General features: G+C 41.1%; 1 protein-coding gene across 1 annotated transcript in view; it reads left to right on the forward strand.

Moving 5' to 3' along the window:
- The first annotated feature begins 300 nt into the window (after nt 1-300).
- Nucleotides 301-22403, forward strand: part of hacd4 (3-hydroxyacyl-CoA dehydratase 4) — a 30038-nt gene continuing 7935 nt past the window's right edge. Inside the window, exons 1-4 of the mRNA XM_073072754.1 lie at nt 301-567; nt 13431-13537; nt 14930-15057; nt 17963-18075. Coding sequence (XP_072928855.1) covers nt 416-567; nt 13431-13537; nt 14930-15057; nt 17963-18075 — 500 coding nt within the window. The 5' untranslated portion in view covers nt 301-415. The remainder of the gene's footprint in view (nt 568-13430; nt 13538-14929; nt 15058-17962; nt 18076-22403) is intronic.

Genomic DNA, 22403 nt, shown 5'->3' on the forward strand with positions numbered 1-22403 from the left:
TAGGGGGATAGCTTGCATTTCGCCCAAAAGGCAGCACCTCCATCAACTCCGAGGAACCACCTCTGCAGGCGCGTTCGCCTCCTGTCCAGTGCTAGAGTGTCTGCGGAGACAAAAACCTTCCCCTGATATAGGAAAAGGTGTTTCCACCAATAAAGTACACCGGGCTTGGAACCATTTCACCCCATCGAGCACATAGACTAATTTGTCTCAAGTCTTCAGTTACGACTTGTTTTGTTATTTAAAAAAGGACTTCGTTCCTTTCAGGCAAAAGGCAGACAACTATAAAACATTAAGCTATTCGCAGGACAAATTAGCTGTACCAGCAACTTTATTTTCACTGTTATTTATTTTTTTTTATCTCTTCTGCAATTTCCTCTGCGTGAATTCTCGCCCTGGACCAACATTGGTTCCTTACATGGGAGTCCTGACGTCAGGTTGCCTGCAAACTGAACAGCCCGTACTTCCTCAAACGCTTCAGTTCAGACAACAACTTTGCTTGGAGTGTGGAGCCGGGAGGTCCCAGCGGAGCGTACAAATGGCCAAGAGTTACATTCCTCCCGAGACAAGGTAAACACCAAGCGTCTGTGTGACACCTCGGTAGCCTGCCCCGTTATAGGCAGCTGGGCACATTTGCTGTGCTTAATCCTAGAAGAATATCGTCGGCGGTGGGTGAGAAGGGGGCGGGGATGATCCGATGTTACCGTCTATCATGTTTCCTGTTATTGACGAAATCAGGAAAAGGAACGCGCGGGTGGGAATGAAGGGAAAGACAGCTGAGCAGACAAATTTAAAGATGCGGTGCTTGTCCGTTACGTCTGAAATCCAACAACTCGTCACAGAGCAACACAATCTGGAATTCTTTGAAAAATGTATTAAAACAAAATAAACACGAGTCATATAAAGCGCCACAACTAATTTATTATAAAATATTACAAGAAACTGCAAACTTAACTTTACCCACACCTATGTACGTTGCTTTAATTCCCAGTAAATTTTAACTGGGACTGACGAGTAATTAATTTGATTCTAAATGCACAAGGCCCTGACGATCACACAAAGCAGACCATTTCTGACTGGGCAGCCGATAGGTTCTGTCTGCAGTCCCTTGAAAGTTGCCTTAAACTTTCACGGAAATGATTCCAGGATTGAATGGCTTGTCATATGAAGAGCATTTGATGGCTCTGGGCCTGTATTCACTAGAATTCAGAAGACTGAGGGGTGACCTCATTGAAACACATGCCTTTTGTAATATAAAAATCATACTCATGGCAATTGATTATATTGTTGGTGTAGTTTCTTCCTTCTGTCCATGCATAGACAGTCCACTTTCACAGAAAGAAGTTGCTTGAGTGAACAAGAAATCTGACTTCATTGGCACCTTTGAAGCATTCATTCTCCACTGAACTCTTGCCTGTTGAAAACAATGTACGTAGCACAGAAGCTCGGTGGTGTCCAAATGAATAAGTGAATGTGCCCTTGTCTTAGTCTTGTAACAAATTCTGACAATCTTTCTTAAGTTTCTTTAATGAGTTTTTTATAGAACATAGAATATTATAGCACAATACAGGCCCTTTGGCCCAAGATATTATGCCTAGCTTTTAGATCAATCTCACCCTTCCATCCTACATAGCCCTCCATTTTTCTATCAACCATGTGCTTGTTTAAGAGATTCTTGAACGTCCCTAATGTATCTCTACCAGCACCCCGGCAGTGTGACCACCAGTCTCTGTGTAAAAATACGATCTCTGACATCATGCCTATACTTTCCTCCAATCAGCTTAAAATCCTGCCCCCTCAAATTAGTCATTTTCGCCTTGGGAATAAATCTCTGGCTGTTTACTTGATATATGCCTCTTACCACTTATTAAGTCAAGTCAAGTCAAGTGAAGTTTATTGTCATTTAACTATATACATGTATATAACAAATATATAGAAATGAGACTACTTTTCTCCAAACCAGGGTGTAAAATACATAACACACATAATACACGACAACTAATGATGGTAAGGATAAAATGTACAGATAAATCATACATAAATAACAAACTATAGAGTATTAATATTAAAAATTGTAAGGTACGGAACAGGTTAGCCAGAGACACTTTGAATATGATGTGGTCGGGAGTTCAGAAGCCTAATGGCCAGGGGGAAGAAACTGTTTCTCAGCCTGACCGTTCTTGTTTTTATGCATTGTAGTCTCCTGCCAGTTGGTAGAAAGTCAGAGAGGATGCTGGATGCATGGGTGAGATCCTTAATAACACTAAGGGCCCTGATAAATGTCCCTGATGGATGGTAGGGAGACCCCTATGATCCTCTCAGCTGTTCTCATAATCCTTTGTTGATGCTTGACTGCCCCCATACCAGATGGAGATGGAACTTGTCAGGACGCTCACAATGGTGCCCCTATAAAACGCCGTTAAGAGGGAGCCTTGCTTGCCTCAGTCTTTTTAGGAAGTGGAGGCGCTGCTATGCCTTCTTGTTCGAGTCACCTTGGTTCCATATGGGAAGGTGGAAGAGAAATTTCAATTAACATTCAGTCATTGATGGTTTACCATGCAGATTTGGTTACAAAACGTAACATCACTGACACGTAGACCAGGAGGAGGTTTCAGAAGTGGAGGGATGGGGGGAAAGGAGATGATGTAACCTATTAGAACTTCTTATCATAAGAAGATAACGTATGAATCAGGACAGGAATAACCCATCTATTCCTTTGAATTTACTTCCCATCTAGTGTAATCATCGCCGATGTACCTGACCGTTTCCCAGTACTATCTTTAATCCGTTCATTCCCTTAATGTCCAGAGATCCATTGACCTTTGCTTTGAATGAACACCACTGAGGCTCTGCAGCCACCTGAGGTGTACATCTTAAAGGTTCGCCATTTTCTCATTGAAGAAATTTTACCTTGTTTCAATCAAAATGGCTCATCTCTTATACCCAAACTGCATCTTTTCCCCATTTTCCAAAAGCACAGCTCACTTTGCAGAATAGCTGGGATTCATGGACAATGATGTATTTATGTAAAGTAATTGCTGAAATGAAAAGATTTAACAGAAACCTCATCAAACAAAATCTGCCACTGGGCCAAATTGCAAAAAAGACAAAAGTTAATTTTTGGAGAAAAAGGAGGGGAAGTTCAAGTGAATTCCAGATCTTTGGGCATTTGAAAATATCAGACCTGTGCATTTGTACAAGAGAGAGAGAGATTGCCAAGAATGAGTATACATGATGTCATAGAGTTGCAAAGGTGAATCTAATATTATAACTTAATTTCACAAAAGAGTTTATTAATTGTAATGAACTAAAATATGCACAATTAGATTTAATGCACATTGATAAATAATCCAAAACAGTGCCATGATCATTAGTTATAGTTTTTAATAGTAAAATACAAGTATGATGGGAACAAACATTCAATTGCATTTATTACTAAGTATGATAATTAAAAATGAACTTTAGTACTGAATAATGAAAGAGATATTGGCTTACATTAGAAGTTAAAATGGATTCAAAGTGTCGTAGCACTTCAGATATTTTGATGTGATAAAAGTGCAGTTGTTTTGCTGGTGGTATTATCATTTATTAACATGGATGATAGACTAATAAAATAAGCAATTTAGTCATTGTAACAATGACATCAGAATCGATCCTCCTTACAAAAAGCTGCATTGTTTCCTTTTCATGCAGTTGGTTAAAATTCCATCTAAATGAAGTTTGTATTTGAATTACGTTTAGATCATGAGATCTTATTCATGGTGACAAAGTTCAGCTACGCCCACAACGAGGGATGCTAAACAGTTCAGGCGTATAATGTGAGCTAGTCCTGACAAAGATTGCCTGAGAGAGTATGTTGTCATGCACAAAAGGCTCCTTCTGGTACATTGAGAGTTGCGTAAGCACAGGATCCAGTCTCTCACGTGGTATTCATTTATCAGTTCAAGAAGGGCTGAATTACACCTCACATTTGGCTATAGAAAGCTTTGTAGTAGTTTTGCTTTAACTCAGGGGTTCTAGGTTCATATTCTAAGCCAACATTTCAGCTGACACTTCAGAGTAGAATTGAGGGAATACTCCACTCTGGGAGGAACTGTTTCTGTACGGGATTTTTTTCTTTATTTGATGATACTGAATGAGTAGCAATTATTGCAGTTGGTGGTGAAACACCTTTTTGAATTACTCTTCTTCTGGTGGCCGTACCCCCAGTGTTGTAGGGGAGAAAGTCCAAGATTTTTACATAGTCGTCACGAAGTACCGAGGGCCCCAGATAGTGTGGGACTGAAGGGAACCTGCTGGTGGTGGTGTTCCCATGTGCCTACCACCCTCGTCAAGATAAAAGCCCACGGTATTACAGGAAAGACACCTGCATGGAGAGAAGATTGGCTGACTGGAAAAATGCAATGAGTGGGAATAAAGGGGGTTTTTTTCTGGTTGATCTGCAGGGGTCAGGGTTATTGCTTCTTTTCATGTAATATGCCAATAATTTGGATGACAGAATTGATGACTTTGCAGACAATACAAAGATAGGTGGAGGGCCAGGTAGTGATGAAGAAGCAGGAACTCTGCAGAAGGACTTGGGTAGATGAGCAAAGGAGTGGCAGATCAAAGTTCAAAGTAAATATCGAAGTACATACATGTCAACACATCTTCTTGTGAGCATACTCAGTACATTGAAGAACCATAATAAAGACCACACCCAACGGGCAGACAAATTACCAACTTGCAAAAGACAACAAACTGTGCAAATACAAAAGAGAAAAGTAATAAGAGGAAATAAAGAAATAAGCAATAAATATCGAGAAAGTGAGGTGAAGAGTCACAAGATCACAAGACAAAGGAGCAGAAGTAGGCCATTCGGCCCGTCGAGTGTTCTGCCACTCCACTATGAGCTAAACTATTCTCCCATCTAGTTACAATTTCCGGCTTTTTTCCCATATCCCTTGATACCCTGACTAATTAGATATCTATCAATCTCCTCCTTAAACACCCTCAATGATTGGACCTCCACAGCTGCATGTGGCAACGAATTCCATATATCCACAACCCTCGGGCTAAAATAATTTCTCCTCATCTCTGTTTTAAATGGGTACCATCTAATTCTAAGATTGTGGCCTCTTGTCCTGGACTCACCCACCAAGGGAAACAGCCTTTCCACATCTACTCTGTCCAAACCTTTCAACATTCAAAATGTTTCTATTAAATGCCCTCTCATTCTTCTATACTCTAATGAATACAATCCAAGAGCAGACAAATGCTCCTCATATGTTAGCCCCTGCATTCCAGGAATCATCCTCGTAAGTCTGTGAGCTCTCTCCAACATCAGTACATCCCTTCTAAGATAGGGAGCCCAAAATGGCACACAGTATTCCAACTGAGGTCTCGCCAATGCCCCATAGAGCCTCATCGACACCTCCATACTCCTTTTGAAATGAATGCCAACATAGTATTCGCTTTCCTTACTGCCGATTCAAACTGGTGGTTAACCTTCATGGTATCCTGCACGAGGACCTCCAAGTCCCTTTGCACTTCAGATTTTTGAATTTTCTCCCCATCAAAATAATAATCTGCCCGATTATTTCTTCTTCCAAAATGTACAACTGTACATTTTTGAACATTGTATCTCATCTGCCATTTCTTTGCCCACTTTCCTAAACTAACCAAGTCTCTCTGTAATCTTTCCGTTTCTTCAACACTTTCTGCTCCTCCAACTATCTTGGTGTCATCTGTAAACTTAGCCACAAAACCATTTAATCCATAATCTAAATTATTGATATACAGTGTAAAAAGAAGCGGCCCCAACACCGACCCCTGCGGAACACCACTAGTAACCGGTAACCAACCAGAATAGGATCCCTTTATTCCCACCCTTTGCTTTCTGCCTATCAGCCAATGCTCCACCCATTCCAATATTTTTCCTGTAATTCCATGGGCTCTCATCTTATTAAGCAGCCTCTTATGCGGCACCTTATCGAAGGCCTTTTGAAAATCCAAATACACAACATCCACAGCCTTGTCAATCTTATTGTAGGTCATTGAAGGTGAGTCCATAGGTTGTGGGAACAATTCAGTGAAGTTGAGTGAGCTACCCCCCACTGGTTCAAAACCCTGATGGTTGAGGGGTAGTAACTGTTCCTGAACCTGGTAGAGTGTATCTTGAGGCTCCTGTACCTTCTTCCTGACGGCAGCAGTGAGAAGAGAGCATGGCCTGGGTGGTGTGGATGATTATGACAGTGTAGGAAAGTGTATGGTTTTGCACTTTGGTAGACAGAATAAAGACATAGTCTATTTTCTAAATGGGTAGCAAATTTAGAAATCAGAGGTACAAAGGGACTTGAAATTCCCTAATGGTTAAATTGAAGGTAGATTTGGTGGTAAGGAAGGCAAATTTATTGTTCCCTTTCATTTCGAGAGGACTAGAATATCAAAGCAAGGATGTAGTGCTGAGTCTTTATAAGGCATTGGTCAGACTGTACTTGGAATATCATGAGTAAGTTTGGATCCCTTAACTAAGAAAGGATGTACTGTCATTGGAGAGGTTCCAAGCAGATTCACAAGAATGATCCCAGAAATGAAAGGGGATATGAGGAGTATTTGACTGTTCTGGACTTGTACTAGCTGGAGTTTAGAAGAATAAAAGATGGATTTTATTGAAACCTATCAAATATTGAAATGCCTAGATAGAGAGATAAGGCAGGGAGAGGATGTTTCCTCTAGCGGTAGAGTTTGGGACCATACAGCACAGCTTCAGAATACAAGGACGTTCCCTTGGAATGAAGAGGAGGAATGTTTTAGCCAGCATGTGATGAACCTATGGAATTCATTACCACAGATAGCTGTGGAAGCCAAGTCACTGGGCATATTTAAAGCAGAGGTTGATAGGTTCTTGATTAGCCAGAGCATCAAAGCTTATGGGGAGAAGGCAGGTGAATGGGGTTGAGAGGGATAATAAATCAGACTTGATGGAATGGCAGAGCAGACCCGATGGGCAAAATGGCCCAATTCTGCTCCTATGTCTTATGATCAAACACTCTTCATTTTATAAGCATGCTGTAGAAACTTTGAGATAACAATACGGAATGATGCTGAAGCGAAGAAAGGCAAAAGTAAATGTTAACCATCAGACTGTCGGGTTGATTGCTTGCTTATTAATTATAAAAGTTTTGCTTCAGACTTCTCATTATGTTTCAAACTTAATTAGCTTGGAAGAAAAGTCTAGAAAGTAAAGGAAGAAAAACAATCAACTTCTACTTTTATTGCATTTCTTGTAGAAAAGCCCAAGTTACCAAGTGGCAGAAAATACTACAATTTATGAGTATGTCTCTTATATTTTTCTGGGATGTGATGACCACTGTATTATAGTTCCTTGAAAAGATGGCAACGGCTGCTTTTCTGAACTGTCATGGTTTCTGTGGTGACACCATGTTGTTCTGTGAAGAATGTCATTGCCAACGAAGGAAGAATTATATTCTTCCAAATGTGTGATTTGAATAATAGCTTGCAGGAGTTATCAATCGTAATCATCTACTGCCTTTGTTCTTTAGCGATGGTGGAGGACATGGCTTTAGTTAGCACTACCAAAGAAGAGTCATGAGTTGTTGCAAAGGAACTTTGGCTATAGGTGGGCAATGTATCTTAAGATGAAAATCAAAAAAGCTTCAGTTGATGAAAACTTGAAATAAAAAGAGAAAATGCATCTCAGCTATTTTCAACATGCAAAACCTGTGATAGTTCTTGGATGCCCAATCTCTATTTTTGACAGTGTGATAAACAGCAGGCAACAGTCGGAAGAAGTATAACTTGAGAGTTTATCTTTTTCCTGTCAGTTCCACTACCAGCTATTTGATGATTAACCCTTGTGTTGTAAGGATGCTGCTGTAACCCACACTGCTGCCCCTTACTCCGCCATTGTTACTTTGCCAAACCTGAACTTGGTAACACATTTTGTTGAGTTATTTCACCAAAAAAATACACAGAATTCATATGATAGAAAGCTAAATTTTTGATCTTCAAATTACGCCAGGACAAGCTTTTGGAAAATATAATCTTCCCAATGCTTGTTCAGGCTAACTCATGAATCAGTATTCATTTATGCAAGGTTCTGTTGCACAAAAGGTTTGTATTTTTTTTTAATTACAAAAAGAATGCCAGTAAGACTATCTTGTGGGATCTGCAAGGTAAATGTCCAGTTCGCATCAATTCCAGTGGGCAGTGTAAATAGTTTCTTGTTGGCAGCAAGTTTTGGCCCATTTTGGGCCAACTTTGTATTTGATCTGAATAGAATTCGCCTTCATGAAAAGGAAGTTAATTTTACAAAATCCTAGTTACTTTTTATTATTCTTATTCATATTGTTTGAAAATGTGCAAAACATTATACTGGATGATGTTGAACTGGAATTCCTTAAATGATCTTTGAAATATGTGCTTTGCTATTCATTCCTTTCCATGTCTTTGCTATTGAACTTTTTCTTCCGGAGATATCCTGGGAAACGTTAACCATTGCCTGTTGAGAGTGCAGACACAATTTATTGTAAGGGTGGATAATCTCCAATCTTCCAAACAGCAAGGAAAACTTAAGAGTTAAATAGTGAACCATTAATTTCACCAGTCAAGCTTCAGGCTGCTGTGAGACAACTTTTCAACAGTTCAGATGCTAATCTTGTAATTTGGCTTCTCGTATTCAAATACAACAAATAGGCAGTTTTGGCTGAATCATCACTCCAGTACTCCAGAATGAAGGTATTAGAACCAAGTCCAGAATAATTGGAAAAACCCACTTTCTGATTTTGTTTCTAAGATGTTGCCTTAGCCATCTTTGAGAAACCGTAAATTAGTTTCACCAATTCCAAGGACAATTCCACCCTTTTATCTGAAAGAAAATGGATTATTAAGTTGGTTATGCCAAAGGTATTAGAATATGTAAATAATAGTCACAATATGCCAATAATAATAGGTATTTTACTATCACTGTGAAGAAAGGAGTCAATGCCTAACTCTACTATTCCAGTCCCTAGCCCTATATTTTGCTGAATGAATTTAATGGCCAGCTTAAAGGTATCTTTGCTCTGTTTGCTGCAAAATGCAGGATCTCGAGGTGGCTAACATTTCAGTTCAACTTCCCATTTCCATTCTGACACGTCTATCCATGGCCTCTGTCTACTGCCATGATGAGGAACAATACCTCATATTCTATCTAGGTAGCACCCAACCTGATGGTATGAAAATTGATTTCTCTAACTGCTGATAACTTCTCTGCTCTTCCTCCATTCCCCATTCTGGTGACCCTCTCACCTCTCTTCTCCTCACCTGCCCATCTTTTTCAAGTTCATGTTCATTGTCCTCTGACCATACATAGAACTGTACAGCACAGAATCAGGCCTTTCAGCCAGCAATGTTGTGTCACACTAGCTAGAACACAAATCAAAAAACACCCAAACATCAAACCCTCTTACCTACTCAATGTCCATATCCCTCCATCTTCCTCACGTCCACGTGCCTATCTAAATGTCTCCTAAAAGCCTCCAATGTATTTGCCTCTGCCAGCACACCAGGCAGTGCATTCCAGGCATTCATGACTAAATAAAAAACATACCCCTCACTTCCCCCTTGAACCTATCCCCTGCCACCTTCAATGCATGCCCTCTGGTATTAGACATTTCAACTCTAGGAAACATACTCCCTGTCCACTCTATCTATGCCTCCCATAATCTTATAAACCTCTGTCAGATCTCCCCTCAGCCTCCGGCACTCCAGAGAAAACAACCTAAGTTTGTCCAGCCTCTCATGATAGCACATGCCCTCTAATCTGGACAGCATCCTGGTAAACCTCTTCTGTACGCTCTCCAGAGCCTCAACATCCTTCCTATAGTGGAGCGACCAGAACTGTACGCAATACTCCAGACATTGCCTAACCAGAGTTTTATAAAGTTGCAACATAACCTCTTGTCTTCTGAACTGAATGCTTTGACTAATAAAAGCAAGCATTCCATAAGCTTTCTTAAACACCTTATTAACCTGCGTAGCCACTTTCAAGGAACTGTGAACTTGGATCCCAAGATCTCTCTGCTCAGCAACTTTTGACGGTTTTACCCTTAACAGTGTACTGTCGCCTTGCATTTGCCCTACCGAGATGCAACACCCCACATTTATCTGGGTTAAACTCCAATTGCCATTTCTTGGCCGATATCTGCAACTGATCTATATCATGCTGTATTCTTTGCCTATCTTCTACACTATCCACAACTCCACCAGTCCTGGTATCATCTGTAAACTTACTGATCCACCCATCTATATTTTCATCCAGGTCATTTATATTCATCACAAACTGCAGTGGTCCCAGCACAGATCCCTGTGGAACACTATTAATTACAGACCTCCAGCTTGAATAGGTCCCTTCAACCACTAGCCTCTGTTCTCTATGCGCAAGCCAGTTCTGAATCCAAACAGCCAATTTGTCGCAGACTCTGTATATCGTAATCTTCTGGATTAACCTCTCATGAGGGACTTTGTCAAATGCCTTACTAAAATCCATGTAGACAACATTCACTACCCTACTTTCATCAATCTCTCTTGTCACCTTGTCAAAAAACTTAATCAAGTTGTTAAGACACAACCTGCCCCGCACAAAGCCGTGCTGGCTCTCCCTAATTAGGCCATGGATTTCCAAATGCTCATATATCCTATCTCCAAGATTTTTTTCCAGCAATTTCCTCACAACTGATGTGAGACTCACCAGTCTATAGTTCCCAAGGTTTTCCCTTGTTCCTTCTTGAACAGAGGAACAACATTAGCAACTCGCCAGTCCTCTGGGACCTTGCCTATGGCTAGGGAGGACACAAGGATACTTGTCAAGGCCCCAGAAATCACATTTCTTGCCTCCTTCAATAACCTGAGGTAAATCCCTTCAGGCCCTGGGGACTTAACAACTTTAATACTCATTAGGAGACCCAACACTTCCTCCTCCTCGACCTCTAAATGCCCTAACACATTTATACACTCAGAACAGATCTCCTGATCCTCCCTATCCTTTTCCTTGGTAAACACAGAAGCAAAGTGCTCATTAAGTACCTCACTCACATTCTCCACATCCAAGCAAATGTCCCCCCACCCCCACTTTATTCTTGAGTGGTCTCACCCTGTCCCTAATTATCCTCTTGCTCTTGATGTATGTGTAGAATGCCTTGGGATTCACCTTAATGCTACTTGCAAAGGACATTTCATTGCCCCTCCTGGCTTTCCTAATACCCTTCTTTATTTCTTTTCTGGGTTTTTCATACTCATATGCACTGTTTGATACTAACTTCCAAAACTTTACAAACTTTTCCTTTATCTTCTTGATTAAATTCATCACCTCTCTGTACATCCTAGGTTCTCTTATCTTTCCATCCCTGCCCTTCCTTCTAACAGGAACATACTTTTCCTGTTCTCTGTGCAATCGATTTTTAAACATCCTCCACGTCTGATGTGGACTTGCCAGAAAAAAAGACGTCCCCAATTAACTCTTCTTAGTTCCTGCCTAATGCCCTCGCAATTTGCTCTACTCCAATTTAAAACTCTCCTGCAAGGACCAATCTATAGCTGTCCTGAAGGTTAAGGAGTTGCAGTCACTGTTTCCTAACTGTTCACCCACTGAAAGGTCAGACACATGGCCAAGCTCATTACCCGACACAGGGTCCAATATGGCCCCTCCTCTCATTGGGCTGTCCACTTATTGCTTTAAGAAACTCTCCTGGATACACTTAACAAATTCTGCCATCTAAACCCTTTGCACTGAGAAGGTCCCAGTTTATATTAGGAAAATTGAAATCCCCCATGAACAACAACCCTATTATTTTTACACATTTCTTTAATCTGATTACATATCTGTTCCTCAATGTCGTGGTGTCTATTACGGAGTCTGTAATACAACCGTTGTGGTGGCACCTTTCCTGTTCCTGAGTTCTACCCAAATGGACTCAGTGTCTGAACCCTCCATATTGTCTCCCTTGAGTGTAGCTGAGGTATTGCCCCCCGATTAGTAGTGTAACCCCTTCCCTCCTCCTTTTACCTCCTTCTCTATCTTTTCTAAAACTTTGAAAACCTAGTACATGAATCACCCAATTTTGCTCCTCACTCAACCAAGTTTCAGTAATGGCCTCAACATTGTAGTTCCACATATTAATCCATGCTCTTAAGTTCATTGCCCTTACCCATAATACTCATTGTATTAAAATATAGGCTCTTCAAACAATCCAATCCATCATACCTGTTATTTTGATTTTGCTTTTCAATGCTTTCCCTGACATCCATCTTCTGGTTCGATCCTTCACTTACTGACCTGGTGCTCCGGTTCCTAGCCCCCTCAAAAACAAGTTGAAACTCCCCTGAGTGGCATTAGCAAACCTCCCAGATATTTGTTCCCCTCCAGTTCAGGTGCAACCTGTTCCTCTTGTACTGGTCACCCCTTCCCCAGAAAAGGTTCCAATGCTGCCAGAAATTGAACCAAATAAAATGTTCCTCCGCACCCACAAAATATATATCACACACAGCACATAAAGCAAAATATTACCACAAATATGTTAAGAAAATATAATTCAAAGCGCATGTAGAGCGCAGCACAGGCAAATAGTTCACTGTTTTACTGGTGAGACCTCAGTGGTGGCAGGGTATTCATTACTCTCACAGACTTGAGGGAAGGAGCTGTTACCCAGTCTGGCAGTCCTAGTCCTGATGCCCCTGTACCTCCTTCCTGATGGTAGTGGGTCAAAGAGATTGTGGTGGAGATCTTGAACAATGCTTCTGGCCCTTTGTAATCAATGCTGTAAGTAAAGGTCACTAATAGGAGGGAGGGAGACTCCAGTGATCCTCACGGCAGGTTTTACTACCCTCTGTAGGATCCTGCAGTCCGATGACTTGCAGCTTTCTTAACATAATAATACAGCCAGACAGCACACTCTCAATAGTGATCCTGTAGGAAGTTGTTGAAATAAGGGCGAGGAGCCTCGAGCTCCTCAGTCTCCTCACAAAGTGTCAATGCTGCTGTGCCTCCTTGAATAATGAGGTGTTGTGGGTCAAGGTTCCCCTCATCCTTCACTTCCTTCCCCAGTCCACTGTCCTCTCCTATCAGATTCATTCTTCCTCAGATTTTTACCTCTTCCATCTTTCCCCTCTCAGTTTCTTACTTCATCCCCTTCCCCCACCCATCTTTCCCCTCACCTGGATACACCTATCACGTGCCAGCTTGTGGTCCTTTCCTCATCTTATACTTCCTCCCGCCCACAACATTCTTATTCTGGCTGCAGCTCCCTTTCTTTCCGGTCTTGATGAAGGGTCTCGGCCTGAAACATTCTCTGTTTATTCCCCTCCATAGATGCTGCCTGAATTGCTGAGTCCCTCCAGCATTTTGTGTGTGGTGCTCAAGGTATCTTACATTGCTTTTGTTTTCTTTTTCTCAGGTATAGATTGAAGATTTTGTATCTTTTCACATATTACTTGATACAGTTCTGTGGACACTCGTGGATATCTTCAAACATAATTGCCAGGTTCTTAACATTTGGGGAAGGTAAGTTTTTTTCTGGTGCAGGTACAAAACAACAATGCATTTGGTGATTCTATTTTCCGGAGAGGGTGGAGCTTCCTTTTGACAGGGGAAGAGATTTCCAGTTGTTGTCTCACAAGTGATAAAATAAATCCTCAATGTCTTCAGGCAATAGCACAGACACATACAAGTGGAACACCAAGTCTAAAAGGTCAGACACAAAAGATCTGGGAAAATGAGGTAGTGGGGAGGGTTGCATGCAAGATTGTTGGTAAGCCAGCTCCTCCAGTGTTTGAACTTCTGGTTTGAAATAGAGTGTGTTAGGGACATGCATATTTCAGTTAGTGACAGGAGTTTCTTACTAATATGTCATTTGCAGCAACACTGTAAACACAGTTTGATAACCCCTCCCTAAGCCATTACCTCAGCCACCAAGGATGAAAGAAGCCTAAAACTTGCAAGAGGCAGTACCTACAGTGTATATTGGCTGTGTTTCTTGGGATGTCAGACCATGAACACTTCAATTGACTGAGTTTCTCAGGAATGATAGTGCTGATGTTGGTGCCTCTGACTTGAAAACAGTGTTGACCTGTTGTACCTGTGGCCACAAGCGGTCACCATTGCCCCTGATATTTTTCACTTGTGAATCATTGTTGAGCTCTGCCAGAGTCACCTCTGGGATCTCCCAGCTTGCAGCCTGCAAATGCACAAGACAGGCTTACTTTGCCGGGTAGGCAATTACTTGAATTTCACCCTGGTGAAGAAAGGCCTTCACTACACGCTGTCAGATCAATTTGCAAAACCAGGGGTTTCCATCCATCCTGGTGTAAGGAGATATTTTCATAGGTATGTTTAGGGTTTCTGAAGAGCCACCATTAAACACTATCATCACAAAGAGCCAGGAGATGAATCATTCATCCAATCTTGCTCTGGATCATAGTATTTAACTTGCTGATAGTCTGATGAATGTGTAATCATAACGAAGCCGGTCTACTTTGACCCCTATAGAGTGCAGCCTATTCATGAAACAGTTGAACGTGGTTCACCCACCAGATCTATGCCATTTTCCAGCAGATCAATCTCATCTATTCCCCTTTTGTTTGGTTCCCTGGTTTACTCCCTCTCTCCCCTGTAATTATCTTGTCACAATATATAGCTAAGTTAACCACTTAGAAATCAGCTGACATCACTGAGTCAAGATGCCATCAGAAGACCCAATGTGCCATTTTAACCTTCACTCTGTGCCTATAACGAGATTGTCCACTTCAGATAGTGCTTCTTCACAGGGAGTTTCTCTGCCGCCTGACCTCTGTGAGCACATTTCTGTAACCAAAGGTTCAGAGCATTGGTTTCAAAATTTATTTTTGACTCTAGCCACAGTTGAAACCGGAAAATAACATTGTGTCTTTATTTAAGACAGTCTCGTGGACACGTATTATGCCATAGGAGCTGTGATGTGTTCCTGTCAATTGCTTTCGAATCTGGAGTTGATCCATCTAATCACTGGCATTGAATGTGGCCCATTCCTTCCCCGATTCTTACAGGTAGGAAGTGAAGCTGATATACCTGCTTGTTTGCTTTTATCAAATCCATTGAAAGACTTTGCTGAAATAGTCACTTTGGACAATGTGGAAACCACTATAAACTATGTGACTTTAAATTCTTATCTGTTAAAGTAAAACCAAAATATTTTGCATGGTGAAAATCTGAAGTGAAACAAATATGCTGGAAACATTCAGAAGAGCTGAGCTTTTCTGAAAGGACTTTATTCCCTGGATGTAGGGGACTGAGGGAAATCTGACAGAGGTAAACAAAATTATGAGGGTTATAGATCGAGGGTTATACATGAGATTGTGTGACTAGCACTCGAGGTCATAGGTTTATATTGAAAGGTGGAATATTTAAAAGAAATATAAGGGAGAAATTCTTTACTCAGAGGATGGTGAGAGTGTGGAACGAGCTGCCAGTGAAAGAGGTGGATGAGGATTCATTGCAGCATTTAATAATTTATTTATTTATTGAGATAGTTGGAATAGGTCCTTTCAACCGTTTGAGCCATGCCAACCAGCAACCCCCCATTTAATCTGAGCCTAATCACAGGACCAGTTACAATTTGGATAGATATACGGAGGAGTGGGGTATGGAGGGCTATGTCCAGGTGTGGATAGACGGCAGAAAGACAGTCTGGATGGGCCGAAGGGCTTGTTTCAGTGTTGTAGTGCTCGATGACTATAAAACTTCAAGGGGGAGAACACTTCCAACATACAGTCTCCTGGAATAGCACAGGATCTTTTTCTTCCTACAATGGTGTATATCATTGAACCTCCAGTCTTTGAAAAAGCAAGACAGTTTACTCTTTCCTACAGTTTATCCTACAAATCCCATTTGAAGCTACAGTCGCCTTTTGAAGGATCTTATCCATCCTGCTTCATTCTTTAGGCAGTACATTCCAGAATCATCATCTTACGTTCTGTCTGCTTCAGTGATTTTGCCAACTAACTTAAATGTGTGTCAGGTTACTGACCTTCCTGTCAACAGAAATAATTTCTCTCCATCTATCCTGCCAGAACCTGCTCAATATGAAGCTGTAACTGTTTGTTTCAGACAATGGAGATATCCAGTCAATCAATTCAATTACCTTTCCATCACTGGTTTAAAGTAACAGTGAACTTCAATTTGGTCCTTTATGGCTGGCCACACTTTAAGTACAATTCTTACTGATGAGGTTAGGCTAATTTGTGAATAAAATGTCACAGCAAGGGAAGCAGGTCTGGGATAACGCTCTCATTTAACTCATTGAATGTTACTCTAGTTACTTCTCCAGACAGATTGTCGTAACAAGCTTTCACAGTACTCTCCCAGCTGGTACCACCCCGTTTACATCCTTGAACTCTGTCTCCACTCCATCACAAACATGACTCTGCTCTCTCCACCTCTCCCCCTTCTCTGCAACTTAAAAGCACAGTTAGCCATACAATCATTGAAAGCTACAGGACAAAAACAGGCCCTTTGGCCTACCGAGCCTGCGCCAACCATCAACCACCCATCTACGCTAGTCCTACCTTCACCCCACTTTTTTATTCTTCTCACACTCTCATGAACTTCACCAGATTCTACCACTCATTTACATATAGGGGCAAATTACAGTGGGCAATTAACCTACTGACCCACTGTTACGTTCCCCAGTAACCAGGTAGTTTTCCAGCAAAGATAGATGGATCCACCGAAGCCTGATGCTACTATTTTCAAACGTTTTTATTTATAAAGGGGCACAAACGTATGGTTAATACAAAACATTCAGATCGTATACGTCGTCACAACTCAATCTAAAGCACAGGTATAGTAATAATCAATCAGAAATAAGCTCTACAGTTGTCTAGGGGTAATGTAGATATATACTGTTTACTGGATATTTAAAAGTCTTTTTGCGGTCACTGCAATTTCACCCGTTGCCGTCGTTGTGGTGTCGCGTTGGTGCACTTTTGTTAGAAAGAGAGAGAGAGAGAGATGTCATTAAACAGCTTCACCTGCCCGGGTCCCTACGGAGCACCGCCGTGGAATCAGAAGAGCAGGCTTCCCGGTTGTTAGTTAAAAGCGATTGTCCGTGATTTCATCCACAGACTCCCGATCCGGAGTCTAACGCACGTGGCTTCCTTCAGAATGGCGTCCCGCTCCGACGGGAAGCACTATCGTGTCTTCCTTGTGTCTCTCCTTGGTGCGTCTGGAGCCCCGCCTCGGCAGCCCACCTTTTATCTGGACTGGCAGGGTTGTAGATGTCCATCAGGGTAGGGGGGGCGAGGCAATCCTTCCCCCATCACCCATCTCACATTGCCCTGAGATTTTGCACATAGGCCAATTCCTTATCCCACAAAGGTGTCTCCCAAGACAATGGCTATGTCCGAGGCTTTTGTCTTGTTGAGCGACCAGCCCACCTTGCCCAAGGGCTTTACACGTGGTTTTCATGAGACAATAGTCAAAGAGTCGCTTTATTCTGCTTCCCTGGGGAACGTGGTCTTCAGCACGTCTCCCTCTCTCTCTTGGTCATTTGACCCCCCCTTGACGAGGGCTCTTGTGAATCTCACAAAGGAGGGGGCTGGGGTCATAACACCCACTCAACTTTGTGATGCAGAGAGAAACTGGAGCACCTGCGAGAAACGCATGGTCACAATGCAGGCACCCCTTAGACAGCACCTGAAGTCAGGTTTTAACCCAGCTCTGTTAGACAGCAGCTCTATGAGCTGGGCCACTGTAGTATTTTTCCTAGTTCTGATAAGATGTCTAAAGAAACTCTCTTTCTCTCTATGGACGCTACCTGACTGCTGAGTATTTCCAGTGTTTCCTGGTTTGAAAAATTGTCTTCATTTCTAATTGCTTGATCATTAATGTAAACTTCAATTACAAGCTCAATGAAAAGACAGATTCGTTAATGCAGCTGTTTTCTGTTTTCAGATGACTGAAAGGAATGTGATCCTTTATGTGGTTATAGCTAGTCAAGAAGAAATGCAAAACAAGAGCATTGTTTGGGCCTTGTTTTTCTTCTGGAACACTCTGGATCTAATCAAGTGAGTAATTGGAGTACTCGTTTGACCATCAGCACACTTTGCAAAATCTCTATTTGTGTTTCCACAAGCAAAATTCATAGCTAGCAGATAGACAGAGCACAGACTCCAAAGGAAGATCCTCGTTTGCCTTGTAGAACTGACAAATCATGTGATTTTTTTTTGTAATTTATTTTTTATTGAAGTTCATCATCAAACAAACATTTCCATAAGATGTATTTCAGACATTGTACATATATATCATATAATCATATATATCACAAATCTCCACAATTTATCTGAGGTATACACTTATAGAAAAAAGTGGAAAGGAAAAACAAGCGAAAGGAAAAACTATGTACAAGTAGGGAGTGATTTTTTTTTTACAACAGATTCATTGATTTGTGAGAATAAAAATCAGGCCTATGAGGCATTATGTAGTTAAACCATTTTTCCCAGTATGAATCAAATCGTTCCAGCTTATGATTAACAGATGCTGTTATCTTCTCTATTTTGTAAACGTCCATTGTAATTTCCATTCATGCATTTAAAGTTGGGCTCTCCTGTGATAACCATTTCCTAGTAAGAGTCTTTTTACCAGCCACCAACAGTGTATTCATTAAATATTTATCTCTTTTCAACCATTCATGAGGTATATATCCAAAATATATGGTCTTACTCTCTAAGAGTATTTCACATTTAAAGATGTCTTGTAGGGCATTGTGTATCCCCCTCCAATAGTTTTTAATAACAGGGTAGTCCCAAAAAATATGATAATGATTTTTTTTTGCACCAATGTCTTGGAAACCAAGTCAAAATATCCACTACTATACCTGAAGAGGTACAGGATACTTCCTTCATTAACCCCAGAAAGTGTTGCAAACACACAGCAGGTTAGGCAGCATCAGAGGGAGGAAGAGCTAATAGTTCAGAGCCAGGGCCCTTCTAGACCTGAAATATTAAATGTCTCTCCTTCCACAGATGCTGCCAGACCTGCTGTGTGCTTCCAGTATTTTCTGTTTTTAGTTCAGATTTCCAAGTCTGCAGGTTAAAATATTTTTAAACTATTCTTCCTCTAATAGTTTTGTCCCATATTTGCCTCCACATGGGCAAATGGAGCATCACAGTAGGTGTCATCTTATCTCCATTGTGGTAATGGATAATGAAGAAAAGGGAGATAGTGAATTAATATCAGTTAAATCAAAGGAGTAAAGGTTCATGATGGTGAAAGACAGGAAAGAAGGGACAGCAGTGTGGACTACTAATGAAATACAATGAACAGGGAATTCGAGTTCAAATGAAGGGGCAAAGGAGTGGAAACAATGATCTTGGTAAACGAGAGAGGAGGATTGTAATGGAAGGAGCAACACACACAAAATGCTGGAGGAATTCAGCAGGCCAGGCAGCATGGAAAAAAAAAGAGTACAGTCGACATTTCGGGCCGAGACCCTTCATGAGTCCTGATGAAGGCTCTCAGCTCAAAATGTCAACTGTACTCTTTGCAGTTGTTTTGGTATATTCACCCCGTGACCATGTGGGTTTCCTCCGGGTGCTCTGGTTCCCTCCAAGAGTCCAAAGTCATTGCTTGGATTTCCAGCTTCTGCAGATTTTCTCTTGTTTGTAGTGGAATGAGAAGTGAAGAATCTGAATGTGTGTCGAGGGAATGTAATTGTCAGCATGAAGTGAAAGATGTGGAGACTGATGACTGGATTAAGCCCATTAAAGGAGTGGGCCGGCTGGACATTGGTAGTAAGGAAGGCTAAGGCCAGCAGTTCCCTAATGAAAGCTGAAGGCATCCTTGAAAAGCTGAGTAACAGCAACCCTGGTCTGTTGGGAGTCCAGTCCTAATAGTACTAAAGCAGCCACTGAATCCTTTCGCAGATCACTTGCTAGGAACCCCACTGTTTGAGCCTCTCTTGCTTGAAGCCACGTGCTGTTATCATCATCAAATTCTGCCTTTTATGTGTTAATTAGGTCCCTTGTGACTTTTGTGGGAACATTATCCATGATCTTACTTCAGTACTGTAAAATTTAAGGGAACAGGAGTCACATTGTGTTAACCTAATTTTTTTACTAACCACGTCCTGTCTGGAGAAAGGACGATCATTAAAACCAGGACAATGGTGGCTTAGTGGTTAGCACCACACTTTACAGTACTGGTGACCCATGTTCAATACCTGCTGCTGTCTGAAAAGTGTTTCTATATTCACCCCTGTGACCACGTGGCTTTCCTCCGGGTGCTCCGGTTCCCTCCCACAGTCCATCATTGTACAGGCTGCTAGGTTAATTGGTCATTGTAAATAGTCCCGTGATGCTGGGGTTGCTGGATGGCTAGGCTCAAAGGGCCAGAAGAGCCCAAACCATGCTGTATGTCAATAAATAAAATATTAAATAAACAGTGCTGTTTCATGAAATTCCTTCATCACGGATTAACTGCCTGGCAAATTTTGACACTATCCACAGTGGAGGGAATTTAACCCATTCCACTGTAAGTCATCTCTTGTTCTATTTAGAGATACAGCATCGAATAGGCCCCTCTGGTCCTTCAAGCTATGCCAATTAAATTCTAGCCTAATCACAGACAATTTACAATGACCAATTAACCTACTAACCGGTACATCTTTGGTCTGTGGGAGGATACCAGAGCACCCGAAGAAAACCCACACATTCCACAGGAATTTTCCACAGAAAACTCCTCACGGAGAATGCAGGATTGAACTCCGATGTCCCGAGCTGTAACAGCATTGCACTAACCCCTACGCTACCCTGATGCCCTTAACCAATGCTATCTTATATTCCCATTCTTTCTAAAGTTTATTTATGATTCACAACACAGGGAAGTCCACTTAGTACATAATCTGTTTGATAGCTCTTTCACTGAACTTTTCAATAATCTTCCTTCTGCCCTTTCCCTTAATTCTGTAAATAAAACATGCTTATCTGCATAAAAGTATGAAGGCAAGTTTCTTTTGGAAAATTATTGCATCGCCTACCATCTGCTTCTGAAAAAGTGCTAAATTTTTGTGATCTGGAATGCATATTTATAAAAAAAAATCTCAAGTTATCTCTACTTGTATATTAGTTACCTTAAAGCAATGTGGAACCTTTCAGAGAAGATCGCACATAGAGGAATAGAGTATTGAATATTGGCAAGTTCAATGAGCAAGCCATATATTAGAACTTCTTGCAGTATAGAGAAATGTTGAGAAAAACACTTCATTCAGAAATGCTTAAAGGAGTTAACTTCATAATTACTACTTGATTACATTTTTAGAATGTTCATTTTGCTTGCTTAAGAGACTATTATCTTTGCACCAAAATAATGTTTTAGTACTGTTAGTATGAAGCTTTGTCTAAATACAAGTGCCTCTCTTCTGAGTCTATTATAACAATGATTTTGGAAAAGTGCAAGATTTTCAAATCACACTTAACTGTACAACACATTGAAAAAAAATATTTTTGTTACTTTGTGAGGTAGGCTGCTCAATTCAATCATCATGTCCTTGTAAAATTTAAGAGGAGAAATTTCAGCATTTATGTTAGTGTTTGCTTGTTACTGCCTGTTTAAATCAGGGGGCTGATATTTTGTGTGACGTCTTCTGCCCACTTAAGCCTCTGCTTTAATTAAGTTACCATGACTAGTCAATAATTTGTAAGTTACTCATTTGGGCAAAATATTAGCTGCCAGCCTATTAAAGGAGTCATATTCCAAAAAGGATCATTTTGAGATTTGAACACAGAATCAAGCTCAATTAAAATTGTCACTTTACTCCATTGGAATCTGTTCCAATATCTCTTCATTTTACTGTATCAACACCTCTTTCCATTCCCTCCCCTCTCTTGTACTGATCTAGCTTCCTATTACTATGCCTGTTCTCATACAAGTGTTGTCGTCTTCACCTCCTCTGTGCAGCAGTAAGTTTCACGTTGTAACCACTCTAGGTTAAAATGTTTGTCCTGAATTACCTAATGGACCACAGAGACAATAACTATTAACTTCCACTTAGTGAAAACATCTTCTCTTTGACTACTCTATTAAACTCCTCAACTTGAATATGTCCTGGGTACTTCGTAGGCTAGTACCTAAGATGGATCTGACTAAATTTACAACCCTCTGCAGCTTCTTTCCATCCTGTGCAGTAGCCCCCCCCCCCCCCCACCCCATAACCAGACAGTGATGCAGCCTGTCAAAATGCTCTCCACGGTGCAACTACAGAAGTTTTTGAGTGTATTTGTTGACATGCCAATTTTTTTTCTAATGAAGTATAGTCGTTGCCTTGCCTTCTTTATAACTTCATTGATATGTTGGGACCAGGTTTGGTCCTCAGAGATCTTGACACCCAGGAACTGGA

The sequence above is a fragment of the Hemitrygon akajei genome, chromosome 2 (genome assembly GCF_048418815.1).
Source record: "Hemitrygon akajei chromosome 2, sHemAka1.3, whole genome shotgun sequence".
Classification (NCBI taxonomy): domain Eukaryota; kingdom Metazoa; phylum Chordata; class Chondrichthyes; order Myliobatiformes; family Dasyatidae; genus Hemitrygon; species Hemitrygon akajei.